This window comes from Formica exsecta, unplaced genomic scaffold, assembly GCF_003651465.1.
Source record: "Formica exsecta isolate Colony F162 unplaced genomic scaffold, ASM365146v1 scaffold642, whole genome shotgun sequence".
NCBI classification, from domain to species: domain Eukaryota; kingdom Metazoa; phylum Arthropoda; class Insecta; order Hymenoptera; family Formicidae; genus Formica; species Formica exsecta.
Genome location: NW_021853405.1, coordinates 67,709 through 83,347, shown reverse-complemented (window position 1 = coordinate 83,347; position 15,639 = coordinate 67,709). Strand labels below are relative to the sequence as shown.

The window sequence follows — 15,639 nt, the reverse complement described above, 5'->3', positions numbered from 1 at the left end:
GCGTTCCGTTTCACGCATTGAGCGCATAGATCTATAGTTCACGTGACATATATTATAGATTTCCAGGCGATCTATGCGCTCAATGCGTGAAACGGAACGCGTATGGGTTTTATGGGTTTGTATATGTGTCTGTATTTCTGTATGTGAATCTTGAATCAAATATCGCGTCATGTTGCCTTGCAGGAAAGAAGTACATCAAATATTTCCAGGCGATCTATGCGCTCAATGCGTGAAACGGAACGCGCTCTATGACTATGGGTTTGTATATGTGTCTGTATTTCTGTATGTGAATCTTGAATCAAATATCGCGTCATGTTGCCTTGCAGGAAAGAACGTGAGAAAGTACATCAAATTTCGCGATGAATGAAAGTAGAGTAATGACAATTATATTACGTAGAATGTTTAGCAAGAAATACTTCAAACCTTTTGCTGGTGTTCGTTCGAGAATGCAAATAATAAAACAGAATGAACCAGATACCGATATTGAAAATTTCGATAGTGAAGATTTAAGTGAATTTGAGGCAGATTTCATGAATATCGGTGAAAGCCATAAAATGCACGAAAGGTATATATTATGTGTAAGAAAATTATATATATTGCACTCGAGATTTACCATGCTACAATATATTTTTTTTTATATAGAACTATATCATGTATATTTGCATTTATATTTAAACTTGACTTACTCCAACCTTTTATTTGAAGTTTGTTAAAAAAATATAACTATTCAATATTAACCTTGTGGTGGAAATAATTTTACAATTTTTTACGCGAAAATTATGCAAAGAATTGCAACTTTTTATGATGTAACTACAATTTTTTAGTCAAACTACATGATTTGGGCCATGTTTGTAAGTTTATAGTTTTTTATTGACCTAATTTACCTGATATACTTTAATACATACTAAGTACTACATTGGTCAATCATAGTCATTCTTTTAAAGAATGAAATAACTGTGATTGGACAGTATAGTATTTAATACGTATTAAAGTATATTGGTATAAACTAGGCCATAAATTTACATAGAATGTTAAGATTTTTCTACAATATTATGTTGTGAATAGTTGTGATTTTTACGATCTACAATTTATTACATCATAAAAATGTTGTTAAAAGTTCTTAAAAAGTTATAGAAACTTGTAAAAATTTGTAAATATTTATTACAATACACTAAAGCTTACTAAAACTTAATACTTACAATTGAATTTCTACAATTTTCATAACTCTTTAAAAAGTTGTGATCTGTTGTTGAAAATTTTAATTTTTTATAGAAATAAGGAAATTGTAAAATTATTTTTATATCAGAGAATTCAATATGTTTTTCTACATGTTAGAGATTATAAGAACAGTTTGTTATATATATGTGATAGGATACATACTATATATGAATATATGACAAAGTATAAATATAATAAAATAAAGTTTTTCTTTAGGGAAATGCGAAGAAACAAAGAACATCTTAAACAACAGATTACCAATCGGAAGTATTTTAAAGAAAAAGAGCCACGTTTTCTTACATTTGCAGAAAGACAACTGATTCGTAAATTATACGAATCCAATCCTGAAGAATGGACAATAGAGAGGCTTAGTGAGAGTTTCCCTGTTTTGCCAGAGACAATACAAAAAATTCTGCATGCTAATTGGTCGCCGAAATCAGTGGAGAGAGTCATGCAATATGATGATGTTGTAGTTGAAAATTGGAAGAAGTTTCGTGCTGGAAAACTTCCAGTAAGCGCCAGACTCAGTGAACACCTAATGAAGTTTAAAAATAGAAAAATTATTATGACAGACAGGGAATCATTGGCCAAACAGTTCGTCCTACCTGAGCCAAAATTTAAGGAACCAAAGAGTCAATTGTTTTCTAATATTATACAATCTTATCTAGATGAAAAACAAGATGATCAAAAATTATTATTGCAAGAGAATAATCTACACAAAGTAGAAGATGCGTTTGCTCACTCTAATAAAAATCAGAATTTATTGATTGCAGACAATAAGACTGAGAGTAATTTCAAAGTTGTTAAAAATTCACAGAAATTTACAAATGAGGAGCAGTATCTTATATTAAACTCGCATACAGATTCAGAAAAATATGACATATTGCCATTAAATAAAAAAAAGAATAACAAGACGCTATTTACTTTTGATGAATTTGTAAAAACGAAGCTGGAGTGTATACAAAAGGAGTCTCCAAAAGAAGGTATCACACTACTAAACCTGTACAAGAAACAGATGGAAGCCAGTCAAGAGATGCAAACTGCATCCGATAAAGTAATAATTAGCATGGAAGAGGATACATCAAAAATTGTACAGATATCTAACAAAAGCGTTTCTACAGTTTCTGAAAATAAAGATGGCGATTGTAATATTATCATGGCAGATGATAATTTGATAGATACAAATATTAAAGTGTGGAATAAAAAGATAGATACAGAATGTGACTACGCTAAGCCAATAAAGATATCAAAGAATCTCTACAAACTTGGCATGACATATCGAATCAGCGATTGTTATTATGATGACGATGGGGAGTTTTTGTATCGGATCCCGGGTATACAAACTTGATTGTTGCAATCGTTTGAGAATGGACTTATTAATCTATATACATAATTAGTCGATATTGTATATATAATGTATGATAAAAAATATTTAATAAAAGGAGACTGTAAGTTCTCTAATGTCAATTTATTAAATATCTTTTTTTATATTATACATAAACAAATATATAATTATTCTTTTTACATGTCTATATATACATTTTATTCTGGTAGAAATAGTTTTACAATTTACATATATTTTTACGAAAAATTATACAAATTCATAGTAAGTTGTAATAAGTTACAGTGAGTTGTAAAAAATATTTACGGATTTCTATAAGTTTCTACAATCTCTTACGAACATTTTTATAAGTGATTGTAATTACAACTTTCTACGTAAATTTATGAAAAAATACAAATATAGTTCAAATCGCGTAGTTTGACGTAAAAATAACGTAGAAATAATCTAAAAAGTTGTAGTTACATCTTAAAAAATTAGTTTTTGCATAATTTGCGTGTGAAAAATAACAGGATTATATCCACTAGGATTTTTATATTTTGCGAAAACATATCTTCACATTAGCCTTGTTTAGAAATTCACTGCTAGTACAGTGAGGAAATATTGTGGGAATCCTACCGACAGGAATTTTTGGGCATGTGTCTTTTTCTTCTTCTTTTTTGAATGGAAAAATTTTGTTCAGATGTGGAATTGAATTTGAATTTACTGTGTGATAGACTGAACATCTTGCACTTTGCCATTACCTCAGTATATACACCTACATGAAGCTAGCCGGCAGAAATTATTAAATATGATTATTTTTAACTTTTTTGAATGTATTTCGTTTGTAAATCGTTTGTGAATGATTGTGAATCTGTTTTTAACGTTTGTGACAAATTAGGTTTTTTGTAATTAACAATTTTAGCTTAGTCATGATGTCAGCCGATACTTTTTAGTAATAAACAGATTTTATAATAACTGATAACTGTAAGTCATGATGTCAGCCGATACTTTTTAGTAATAAATAGATTTTATGATAACTGATAACTGTAATCGACAGGAAATCGTTTGTGATTTACAAATATACCAATGTTACGTTTGTGAATTGATAAATTTTTTAATTACGTGCAAAATAAGTTTATTTTATAATTGTAGTGCGCATGCGCAAAGTATGCTCAGACTTTGAGACGCGTGACGATTTCCGCTACGCTAAGTAATATTACATTTGTCGTACAACAAACTTTTTAAGCGCATTAATTAGCTAATTTCTAGAGACTCAAGAAATTTTCTATTTTGCAGCCAATCAGTATGCTTAAAAAGTAACATGTACTTTGTAAGTTGTAAAGCGAGGTCCACCCAGCCTACCGGCGGGGTGGGTGCGGGAGGGGGGCCGAAGGCCCCCTTTGCACTCCCCCGTGTGTGTGTGTGTGTGTGCGCGCGCGCGTGCTTCCTTTCCATGCATGTACTTTAGTATATTCCAAACTTTTTTTGTTAATAACTTTTTAATAAGCAACGAGTGACGATTAAATTAAAAAAAAAAAGTTACTCAGAATTATGTCCTTGACAACATATATCAAGGTTATTGGGGCTGGGTCCCCTTTTCGCTATATTTACCCTCATTGGATATCGTGCGGCGCGTCATCGCGCTGGCTGCAAGAGCCATTACACGACGAAGGCATGCGCAGGCGCAGGGTCAATGCACATGGTTTTTTTTTACTTTTTGGATAAATTATGGACTACCAAACGTTGTAAATAAAGGATTTGTGACTACCTAACGATTCTGCATCGAATAAGCCTTGATTTAATCGATTAGACTAAAAATTAAAAATGTCCGGCTAACTTTACACCAATATTTTAATTATTTAATTAAAAAAAAACGATTGACCACCAAACGTTTTAATTAGGCTACCAATCATCACCAAACGACCACCAAACGATTAGATAATTTTAATTATTAAAAAGTTAAAGTGGTCCGGCTAACTTTACGGAGCCGGCAGCGCACATGAAGGAAGAGTAAGGAGAGTTATCTCGATAGTTTTTTTTTTTATTCAGCATAAAAGTATAAATTGGTGGACGTGACCAGAGGGCCATCTCGTGCCACCGCCGTAGAGTTAGCAGAGAAATTAAATATTTTTATTTGGGAAAGTCACATTTTTGTAATTTAAACCGGATTCACACCTTGGCAGAAAAGCAGAAAAGCAGAGGCCAATCAGAACTCGCGCTGAAAAAACAAAATGTACTGCTTATTTTCAGCGCGAGTTCTGATTGGCTTCTGCTTTTCTAGCACGAGTTCTGATTGGCTTCTGCTTTTTTGCTTTCTGCTTTTCTGCCAAGGTGTAAATCCGGCCTTACTCTTCCTTCATGGCAGCGCAGCAATTCTGTAAAATCACCAAACACTGCTAGTTAGTTACTAAACTGCTGTTGCTTTTCACTGCCCATGAAATGTTACCTTAAGGCCGGATTCACACCTTGGCAGAAAAGCAGAAAATTCTCCTCATACTTAATCGTGATTGGTCAATTTCTTAAGGCTTAGAGCTTAAATCACTATTGTAGACCGGCACTAATACGGGAGAAGCGAATCCGTAATTCACGGCTATCCGCGAGAGGTCTCCATCGTCTCTCCTGCCGACCCTTAAGGTGCCATTACATGGCAGCATCGAGCATCGATCGTCTGCGCAGAAATCATTGCGCAGGAATCTAAATGAGATAGATTCCAGCTTCTTGCGGCTAATAGCATGATGAGTGATATGAATTCGGTCGAGATAAAAAAATTATGTTCTGATACACATTACTAATACTGAAAATTGATATTTATTTACATTATACACAATAGATATTATTATTATTAAACAAAATATATATAAAACGTTACTATCCCCCAGCAGAATATTAGAATCTAATCAAGGATTAAGAGATATAATTTTCATATTTTTTCCTGCATGTTTATAACATACTGCTCCTTTAAATCATTTCCTACTTTTAACAATAGTTTTTCAAACTGTATCGTTTTGTCATTTGTGAATTCCTTTTTGTGTCTTATTTATTTGAATATTTCAACCATCAAAAATCTCTTGCCGCATTCGTATTTTAATTTAATTTTAATTTACATTGCCAGAGTAGTAACGTTTCATAATATATCTTTGAATTATAATAATAATAACACACACACACTCACACACACATCTGTTATATAATAAAATTAATGAAATATAATTCTGGGCAACAATATTCTGCGCAGACGCTTAACGCTCGACGCTTAACGCTTGACGCTGCCATGTAAAGACACCTTTAAGCAACCACAAAGAAGAAAAAAAAGAATAAGAATGTTTGCGTTCGCAGCGCTATTAGCGCGCTGCCAGCTATAGTGCACGTGACGTAAACTATAGATTTTCAGTACTGAGAGCGCTGTGAGTGCATTTCGGACCGCAGCCTATGTCTATGAGGCAAACGCTCGGTCTAGATATACTATGTCTATGGTTTGAAATATGTAAATATATATACGCTTTGGTCGAGTACTGTCGTGTTCAAATACGTTACGCGTGTGTCTTTTGGACCTTATTTTTGAATTCTATTCTCCTCTTCTAAAGAGGAATTCTTTCTGTAGCATCCTATCAGTAACTTTCATCTAAATAAAATTTCTGATACTAACCCACAACTTGATCTCTACAACATTAACGCTATTTATATTCATCGACTTGGCCGTGTGGGCCTGTATATTTCAGGCCCGGTGCCATTCACAAGAAGAAGAAGTAAATATATATACGGAGACAAATGGAAGTAAACGAGACAAACTTTTTATCTTAAAACAATTTTACAATGATAAACAACAAAAAAATAATGGCATCCATCTTGGAGAATATTGAGGAGAAAGGACAAGAGGGTCCGATCAGATGCATATTCTTTGCCGAATTTCATCACATAGCGGGACCTAAAATTACATGTCAGGTGAAGAGAGCATGCGTTATAAAATGTAAATAATTAATAATTTCTCTTTGTATTTAATGTTGACATGAATTATATTATTTCTTGCAGGTACCTGATAATTTTATATCCAAGGACATTTTTGACAATGTCAGTGTTTACATTATACCCAAAGCACAATTACAAAGAAGCACCATTACAATGTAAGTTTAAGAAATTAAGGTTGTAAAAATCAATCCTGGAAAAAATTTGTTAATCTTTTAATAACATTTAAAAGTTTTCCTTTTTTTACAGCACATTAAAGGACTATAAAATTTTAGGATTTCCTGTAAAGATTGACGATAAGAAATATGCAAGAAATGCGTTTTATTTCAACTTGTGTTTTGTTTGTGATGCAAACGCTCGCACTGTTCATTACGAACCGGTAGTTAAGAAAATGTCAGATTTTTTGGTAATAAATTTTTTAATAAAGTTTTCATGCTTTTTTTAATATATTTGAGAAATACAGTAATTTATGTATTATAAATTTTGTATGATCAGATAGCTTTGGAAATAGAAAATTGCTTTTTATCTGCCTCTGATGATAAAACCAGATTAGCAGAAATGCTCGCTCAAGTCATGCAGGATTTAAATCTGCACAAAATGTGTACATTGACTGGTAAAATTTATATATTACTTTGATAGAAAATACTTTGCTATGATACATTTCATATATGTAACATTTTGACAGAAGGAACAATGACATCTCATTTGAAAGTAGTGAAATTAGCACCTGAGCCCAAGCCAGTTCTCGATCATCAAGTACCAATATTCTTGGAGGGTAGAGAGACATTTCAGAGCGATCAATGGGATCTGACTACACAGCAAGTGTTACCTTATATCGATGGTTTTAATCATGTGGCGCGTATAGCAGCTGCAGCCGATGTAGAAAATAATTTAGTTAAAAGCTGTGTACAAAATCTTGTGTAAGAGATATTCAAAGATTGCAGTTTTACGAATAGTTGTTCCAAAAGACATGTTCGAATTTTTGTAGATATTATGGAGTTGTGACTCTGATTCCAATATTTCAATATAGTAATGTTTATGCTGTAACTCCGAAATTAAGGCAATTGGGAGATGATATGAAATTACAGAATAGATGTATAGCATATGCTTCTAAATTATGTGAGCAATGTCTTATAACATTATTACAATGTTATTTCAAATTTGTAATAAAATTCACAGATTGCTTTTTCTTACCTAGCTAGGCAACCTGCATATTTTAGGGATATACACCATATATACTCAAGTATGACTTATGGCATTACCATGAAGGACTTGTGCCAACGTCTTAATCCACAAAACTTGAGAATAAATGAGAGAAGACTGATACAATTTGGTTTGATGGAGGGGCTTATTAGGAGAGTATATAATGTGAGTTACTTCTTACGTGCATATGTGTATAGTTGAGTATAGTGATACATGAATTACATTTTGTTTTATAGTATCCTGTACTCCTTCCCGGTGCATCTTGCAGCGAAGAAGCAAAAAACAATCCAATCTATAAGTATTTTACAGGCACATATAGCCTCGATGAGATATGCTGTAGCACAGGTCAGTCAACCGCACAAATCGAAGATATTATTGAACGCGATCCGAACGTACTAATGATATGGAAGTGATGTTATAGAATGAAAGCTAAAAATAAAAAATAAGCGATGCCCACAAACGTATATCGTCGATTACAAAGAGGCTGTAATATTTCCTTAAGTGATTCTCAGAATATACATCTGATAAGAGAATTTGTTTCCTAGTTGTTTCTAGAAAATAAATTCTTTTATCAGACATCAAGGGACCACTAAAAAAAGTATGTTAATTATTTTGACACCAACTATATATATTCATGTAAACAATTTTGTATTAGCACAAATCTACCATTCTCTCGATAAGGATTTTTAAATATAATTTGTGTTTCTTGCATAACACCATATTTATACATAGTTTTGTATATATGCATATATGTGTACAATAAAATCAAAAGGATATGTGATCTTTGCCATCTTTAAAACTAGACTTAAAAGTTTTCATATTTGTTTTCATAAGTTTGATGGAATAATTCATTAAATACTTTCGATCATTCGTTTTACTTCATTAATGTAAATATCTGGTACTTTGTTTTCTCTCATTTTCTGGCATTTTCGTTCCATTGCGTCTTGCAATTTCTTCTTGCGTATCGCAGTCTCTGCGCGGATGGTTAGGCCTTCTGCAAACATCTTTTGTCGTTCAGCGATACGTTCTCGTTCCTTCTCATTTACCTGTCCAGTGAGACAAATTGATAATACATATTTGTTATATATGTATATTGCTGCATATTAATATACAAAAATTTTGTTGCAAATGCGTAAAAATAATTAATGCGAACCTGCTTTAATATTTCGTTGCGATGGATTAAAATCTGTTGTTGTTTCTGTTCGAGTTCCTTCTTTTCTTTGCAAAAAGCTGCTCGTTGCACGCGTACGATCTTCTCGAATTCCCGCCTATCTCGTTCGATCTCGGTAGCTTGCATTACTCTCTTATTATTTATTTGTTCCTCTCTATCTTTCTGAAGAGTCCTCTGAGCTTCCAGTTTCTTTAACGCTTCTTCCTTCTCCCTTTGTCTCCATTCCCGTTCTACTTCTTCCTGAACTCGAGCCGCGTTGATTTCGTCAATTCGCGCCTGGAAATTTATTGCCATTATTTGCCTCTAATCGAAGTTATTATCTATATAACTTATACTTTTTATTAAATATCATATATGTATATGTATTTTAAAATATTAATTAAGAGCAAAATGATGTAACATACAAGCGTTATCAGAAATAACAAAGAAATATTTTATAAAAAAAAGGTTTAATATATATTTCATTTTTTTAATAACATACATTAATCTTCTAGTACGATAACATATAATACTTACCCAGATAGCCAAGTCTGTCGAAAGCAAATCATGCCAAGTGCCTGCTATCAATTATTGTTATCAAAAAGGATACAAATTTGGTACAGAAGTTGTTATTTCAGATTAAATCGACAGATTGGTGCCAAAAACAAAGCAGAGTATGCTCACAGAATCTGATAGCAGAAAACCAGCAAGATTTGCTAACATGGCTTGACGTCAGATTGGTTGCAAAAACCGAGCAAGGTCTGCGCGCGCGCAATCTGATGGCAAATTGCAAGCAGAAACCGAGCAGAATTTGCACATTTTAGCCATTTATATAATTTATTGAAATAGTATAGTTTATTCGCTTACCGCTATGCGGCGCGCTATTTACTTTCTATACCCGGGCAGATCATTAGCCTAATGCGGACATAACAGATGCCAAATTGCTAGCAAGAGCTGAGGAAATCTGTTGCCAATCTGCTGGCATATTGCGTGAATTTTGCTTACTGGGTAATTTCGTTAAATAGAAATAATCACATGTGAGATGAAAAAGTACTTTGAAACGAAGTTTCAAAAAGAAAGAAAGCATCCCAGTAAGCAATTTGATAACAAATTGTTGCCAAATTGGCATCAAATTCGCTCAAAACTTGGTAACAAATCCAGTGCCATCTGTGTCCGCATTAAGCTTGTGTTTTGGTGACAAAGCTTGCTGACATAACCTGACAGCAAATTGACGGCAAAAGCCGAGCAAAGCTTGACATGATTTGACGTCAAATTGGTGGCAAAAATCGAGCAAGATCTGCGCAAGACAATCTGACAGTAGATTGTCAGCAAATACCGAACAAATTCTGCAGCTTTTGGCCATTCATATAACATTAATATATGATTTTATATAACAATACTGTAATTTGTCTTATGTTTGCCATCAAAAGAACGTCAGAAAATGTTCTCCCGTAGATGTGATATATTTTAGGTCTCATGAGATCTAACTTAGGATGTCTAATTATCTAATGGTTATTTTATGACCAAAACTTATCATTATTTTGTTACTTAGGGTTGAGACTTTAAATCCATTTAAATAAATACGGGTATAGATAATGAATAACGCGCCGCATAGCGATAAGCGACTGAACTATTTTATAATACTTTGTAATAAGCTGCAGATTCTGTTCGGTTTTTGCTGCCAATTTGCCATCAGATTGCGCACTTCAGACCTTGTTCAGTTTTTGCTGACAATCTGATGTCAGTCATGTCAGCAAGCTTTGCTCGGTTTCTGCCGCCAATTTGTTGTCTAGTTATGTTAGCAAGCTTTGTTTGGTTTTTGCCGGCAATCTGCCAGCTTAATCGGTAATAACAACTCTTGTACCAAATTTGTAGCCTTTTTGCTGACAATAATTTGTAGCAAGCACTTGGCAATATCTGTTAGAACAGACGTGGCTGACTGGGATTGTATCGTAGATAGTGAGGTCTGACGTGGCCCTCATTGACCCTTGACAACAAGTAATTGAAATACAAGAATGTATATGAAGATAATTATAAAAGTATATAGAACGATATATATGCAATGCGATGATGATGTATCGCACAAACTATTACGGGAAAAATTCATGATTTCGCACTATGCACTTTAGTATAGCGTGATACGCACACGTCTGAAGAACTTTTAGATATCACTCATCATGTCGTCGAAAATACCGCAAACTTTTTAAATTGGATATTTAATACCTGGAATTCATGCGCTTGCATCGTTTGCGTCGCCACTCTGGCTTTTTCTCGTTCCTTTCTTAATTTTTCCAATCTCTGTTCCTCCACCTTTTTAGCCTCTCGTTCCCCCTTTAGTCGATAATAATTTTGTATCCTGAAAAATAACATATCTTTTCATAATGAAAAGGAAAGTGATTAAAAGAATATTTTTAAAACGTCTCTAAATATATATAATTAACAGGGTTGGGTAAATTAATTTTTTTAAAACTAACAATAAGTTAAGTTTAAAGTTAATGGCTCAAAAATTAACTAAGTTTACGTTAAAAGTTATTTAAATAAAAATTAACTCAGTTAAAATTAAGTTAAAAAATTATTAACTTATTAAAAAGTTAAAAGTTAATTATGCAAAACTGTTTTTTATATAATTAATCTTTTAATTGTACATTTTAAATTAAACTTTTTAAATTTAGGTAATATAATAAAAAGATAGTTTTTTTGTAAGACAGATCATGTTTTCTTATATAATAATTAATAATACACATTATTTAAATATAGTTGTGTACTATAGTTGTGTAATAGAGATATTATAGTATTTAAAAACAAAACGGTTAATATAGGGACTTTGGTTAAGAGGACTTTCCTGTTTAATTTGAACCGCCCTACCTGCACACGTGCGTTTTATCTTTACCTTTAATTGTTAGATACTCTAACAATAAATTAAAACAATTTAAAAATATTTATTGAATTTTAATAAAAGTATCATCTTAAAATTATGATCCGCCATCTTTCCTTTTAAGTCATTATATACTAAACCACCTGCACTAAACATACGCTCTACGTGCGCCGATGATAATACCGTTGTGTTGTATTTTATAAATGCATGTTTTGATGGTACTGGATACTATATCTTATGTTATAATTATTAGTAAATAGATAATTTTCGACTATCAAAGATACAAAATTTTAATTTGTATAAAAAAAGTTAATAAGTTAACGTTCATGTATTTAAAAGTAACTTAGTTTAAGTTAAAAGTTAACATGTTTAAAACTAACGTTTAAATTAAGTTAAAAGTTATTAACTTTTCAACTTTTTAACTTAACTTTTAACTTTCTAACTATATAGTTATTACCTAACCTAACCGTAATAATTCCAAAATTTTAAATTTTTTAAAGTACACTTTTATATTAAATTTAAAAGTTCCCTAACAGCACATATGTCCAGAGGACATCCAGAGACCATCCAGAGATTATCCAGAGGATGTTTAATATCCTCTGGATGTCCTCTGGGTATTCTCCGGATGACCTCCGGAGAAGGTGTGTTGTTAGGGTTAATATCCCAGATTTAATTAAAATTAATTTTAATATGAATAAAAGTATACCTTATGTCTATAATTTTATTCTCCTCTTGTTCCATAGTCTTAAAATGTTTCAATTGTTTGTTTCCCTCCGCAAGTTCCTGTCGCACTTTAATGTTCTCGGCCTCTTTGTCGCGCAGCTTCTCGATCTCGTCTTGTTGCCATGCGATATTATTTAAATTGATGAGCCGGCTTTCCTCCTGCTTCCTCTCAAACTCGAGGATTCGTTGCTCCTCGTTTTCCACGATTTGCTCCTTCAGAAACTTTGCGAATTGCAGCCTCTTGGCCGTCTCCTCCTGCTCTTTCCGCAATTCTTCCTTGATCGCCCATCTCCTCTCATTTTCCATCATATCGTTCAGCCGTTTCTCTTCTTCGTGAAGCTCTCGTTCTATCAGCTTTCTTTCCGCAATCTACAAACGGATAGCTAAATGTACGAAAATTTTAGATATTACCCAGATAGCAAAATGCTAGCAGTATGCTAGCAGTATGCCAGCAAATTAAATCATGACTTTGTAGCAGATTCCCCTCTGCTGCGTCCCCATTAAACTTAATTTCTGGCTTGCCGATATAACATAACAGAGAAAATGAAGCAAAAATCGAGTATTATTTGTTATTATGTTGTGACAGCAGATATATAGCAAATATCAAGCGAAGTCTGCCATATCAGATCTGACGGCAGAAATGTGGCAGAAATCAAGTATTGCCTGCCGTTACAACGTGACGGCAGAAACGCAGCAAAAATCGAGCATAGCCTGCTGTCACAATGTGACGACGAAAACACAGTAAAGATAAAACATGCCTGAAAAGCATAATTACTAATATAGATGCAATAAAAGCTAAATATTGGCATAGTTATAAATATTTAATTAAATATATAATTTTAAATAAGTGATTAATTTATTAAGATTTCAAGGTTTGTATGGAAATTGCACTCTTATTTTGTTTCAAGTAGTCAATAAATGGAAAATTTTCTATTGATCCCCGGTTTCCAAACTTTCAGTTTAATATTCTGAATCCTTTGTTAGAATTCAGAAATTAAACTGATAAAAATAGATATTATGGCTCCTGCATACAGGACACAGGACGCGGCAATATTTGCCGCGTCGCCGCGTCCTGTGTGCAGGAGACATTTTACATTTTTAATCTTGTTAGCCGCACTTTGCAATCTTTATATTTGCCTGCAACAGGAACTTGAATACGAGATAGATACGTCATATAGCGGTATACGAAAGAACTATAACTTAATATAACATATCTTAAGATTACTATGATTCTGTCATTATTTTATGACAACAGATCATGCTGTGTTTCTGCGGTGTTTTTGCTGTTATCTTTTGAGATGGCAGCGCATGCTTAATTTTTGCAGCATTTCTGCCATTACGCCGTGCTTGCAGATGAACTCGATTTCTGATGATATTCTGTCGACGTAGCATGATGTGTCATGTTATGTTCAATTTTTATTTAATTTCTGTTGATATATTGTGTCAATATGTAAAGCTTAAAATCTACTGTTTTTATGTTAAGAACTTCTGCTTAAATTTTGCAGCACTTTTTGTAGTATATCATGACGCGGAGATTGTTTGTTTCCTGCTGCATTTCTGCCGACATTAATTAAGACGGCAAACTATGCTCAATTGCTGCCGGAGTTCTGTCAACATAATATGTAGTGCACAATTTGCAATACGTGATCTTGCAAACTTGGCTATCTGGGTTAAGAAGAGATATTATCATCATATGTTTGAAATTGATCATAGTGTCGACGAATTTACTTGGGCATCGCGAATAGCTCGGCATTTGCTTTCTAGGATAAGCTGATTGCACTTTTGTATCTCCTTCTTTTGCTCCATACGCATGTTGTATGCACGCTCGAGGACGTGCATCGTTCGTCTTCTCGCCTCCTCCTCGATTTCCCTCGTTTTCGGATCTTTCTCACGATCCTTCTTTATGTCCATCCTGCGGATCGTTTCTTTGCGCTCGATACTTTCTTTCGTCAATCTCTCCTTCTCCTTCTCCGCGGCTTTCGCGGCCGCTAATCTTTCTTCCTTTGTGATCACGCGACTGCGTTCCTTCAGGTCTTCATACTCTTTCTTGGTCATGATCTTCGGATAGATCGTAGACATCTTCGAAGGAATCAGATACTTTCTCGTACCGTTTTTATCCCTTATCTTTCCAACCTGTCAGGTTTAATCAATTATTTAATAGCGCATGTAAAGATGTAAATAGAAAAAAATAAATGTTTTTTTATAAAATACAAATTTTTCGTGAAGAAAACAACAAACTTTGTTTTTTTAAGGTATGTAATTAACATCTTTAAATTTTGATTATTGCAAATTAATTTTTTTATTATATTTGATTTTTTAACATGATAGATTTGAACTACCACTATTTTAAATGTAGATCACGATCAAGATTCAAATTGGCTATATAATTATGTAATTACTGTTTTTAATTAGGTAAATTTTTCAAAAAAAATCAACAATTGGACACAACTGAATTGTATCTATTATAGATACAAAAACACACCTAATTTTTGTAATTTGAAAAGATATACTTTACTTACTATTATAATACAATTAAAAAAAATTAAAGTTCTTATATTTTTAATTTATCTTTTTTCGAAAGTATTTTTAATGGATTAATGAGATTTTTGTGGCCAAACACATAATGACATAATTCAAATAATTTTCAGTTAGATGCATAATAAAAATTTTTGTTATGCATCTAACTTTAAATTATCCGTATCATATCGTGTTCGATGTAATTTGACGCAAAAGCCTCCATTAATCCATTAAAATTACTTTCAAAACAATATAAATTCAAAATATAAGAACTTTAATTTTTTTTATTATATTAATAAAAAGTATGAAGAAAAAAATATTATATTAAAAAAAAGTAATGAAAAAAACCAAATTTGTTTTTTTTTTAATGAAAAAGAAAACATGTTTCCTTTCACACGTTTTTTTATATCTCTAAGCTACAATTTTAATTTATGCACAACTTGACTTTAATAAGAATATGTAATATATATATACAGGGTGTCCCACCAAAAGTGGATACCCCCTTTTATCTTTTAAACTAAAAGAGATAGACCGTAACAAATATATATCAAATTAAATGGTTCAAACTGAACTCTATTGTAAGCATAGTGGTTGCTTCCAAAAGCAATCTGTGTTAACGAACGGAGAAGTATGCATAATTTTTTTACAATAATGTGAATTTTTCGACAC

The 15,639-nt window shown here is 32.6% G+C and overlaps 3 protein-coding genes across 5 annotated transcripts in view; 2 read left to right on the top strand and 1 right to left on the bottom strand.

Annotated features, from left to right (window-relative positions):
• LOC115242821 overlaps nucleotides 1–2,680 on the top strand; it is a 4,355-nt gene extending 1,675 nt beyond the window's left edge. The window contains exons 1-3 of one of the 2 annotated variants that reach the window (XM_029819362.1): nucleotides 202–258; nucleotides 327–565; nucleotides 1,435–2,680. In XM_029819362.1, coding sequence (XP_029675222.1) covers nucleotides 360–565; nucleotides 1,435–2,566 — 1,338 coding nt within the window. In that variant the 5' untranslated portion in view covers nucleotides 202–258; nucleotides 327–359 and the 3' untranslated portion in view covers nucleotides 2,567–2,680. Of the gene's footprint in view, nucleotides 1–201; nucleotides 259–326; nucleotides 566–1,434 lie in introns of those variants that run through there. The other variant, XM_029819361.1, reaches the window with a different exon arrangement.
• A 3,308-nt stretch (nucleotides 2,681–5,988) lies between these two features.
• On the top strand, nucleotides 5,989–8,504 carry LOC115242818 (GATOR complex protein NPRL2). 2 transcript variants are annotated; one of them, XM_029819357.1, is made up of 8 exons: nucleotides 5,989–6,481; nucleotides 6,569–6,660; nucleotides 6,752–6,908; nucleotides 6,998–7,115; nucleotides 7,188–7,320; nucleotides 7,491–7,621; nucleotides 7,701–7,870; nucleotides 7,942–8,504. In XM_029819357.1, exons 1-8 carry the CDS (start codon nucleotides 6,353–6,355, stop codon nucleotides 8,116–8,118), a joined length of 1,107 nt encoding a protein of 368 aa, XP_029675217.1. In that variant the 5' UTR covers nucleotides 5,989–6,352; the 3' UTR covers nucleotides 8,119–8,504. The 2 variants fall into 2 exon arrangements, with proteins under 2 accessions (XP_029675217.1, XP_029675216.1); XM_029819356.1 differs by having other exon boundaries at nucleotides 5,990–6,481; nucleotides 7,188–7,422.
• LOC115242817 (cilia- and flagella-associated protein 45-like) overlaps nucleotides 8,322–15,639 on the bottom strand; it is an 8,618-nt gene continuing 1,300 nt past the window's right edge. The window contains exons 2-6 of the mRNA XM_029819355.1: nucleotides 14,182–14,586; nucleotides 12,437–12,822; nucleotides 11,079–11,211; nucleotides 8,859–9,152; nucleotides 8,322–8,751 (exon numbers count right to left, since the gene is read on the bottom strand). Of these exons, the coding sequence (XP_029675215.1) occupies nucleotides 8,557–8,751; nucleotides 8,859–9,152; nucleotides 11,079–11,211; nucleotides 12,437–12,822; nucleotides 14,182–14,586 (1,413 nt within the window). The 3' untranslated portion in view covers nucleotides 8,322–8,556. The remainder of the gene's footprint in view (nucleotides 8,752–8,858; nucleotides 9,153–11,078; nucleotides 11,212–12,436; nucleotides 12,823–14,181; nucleotides 14,587–15,639) is intronic.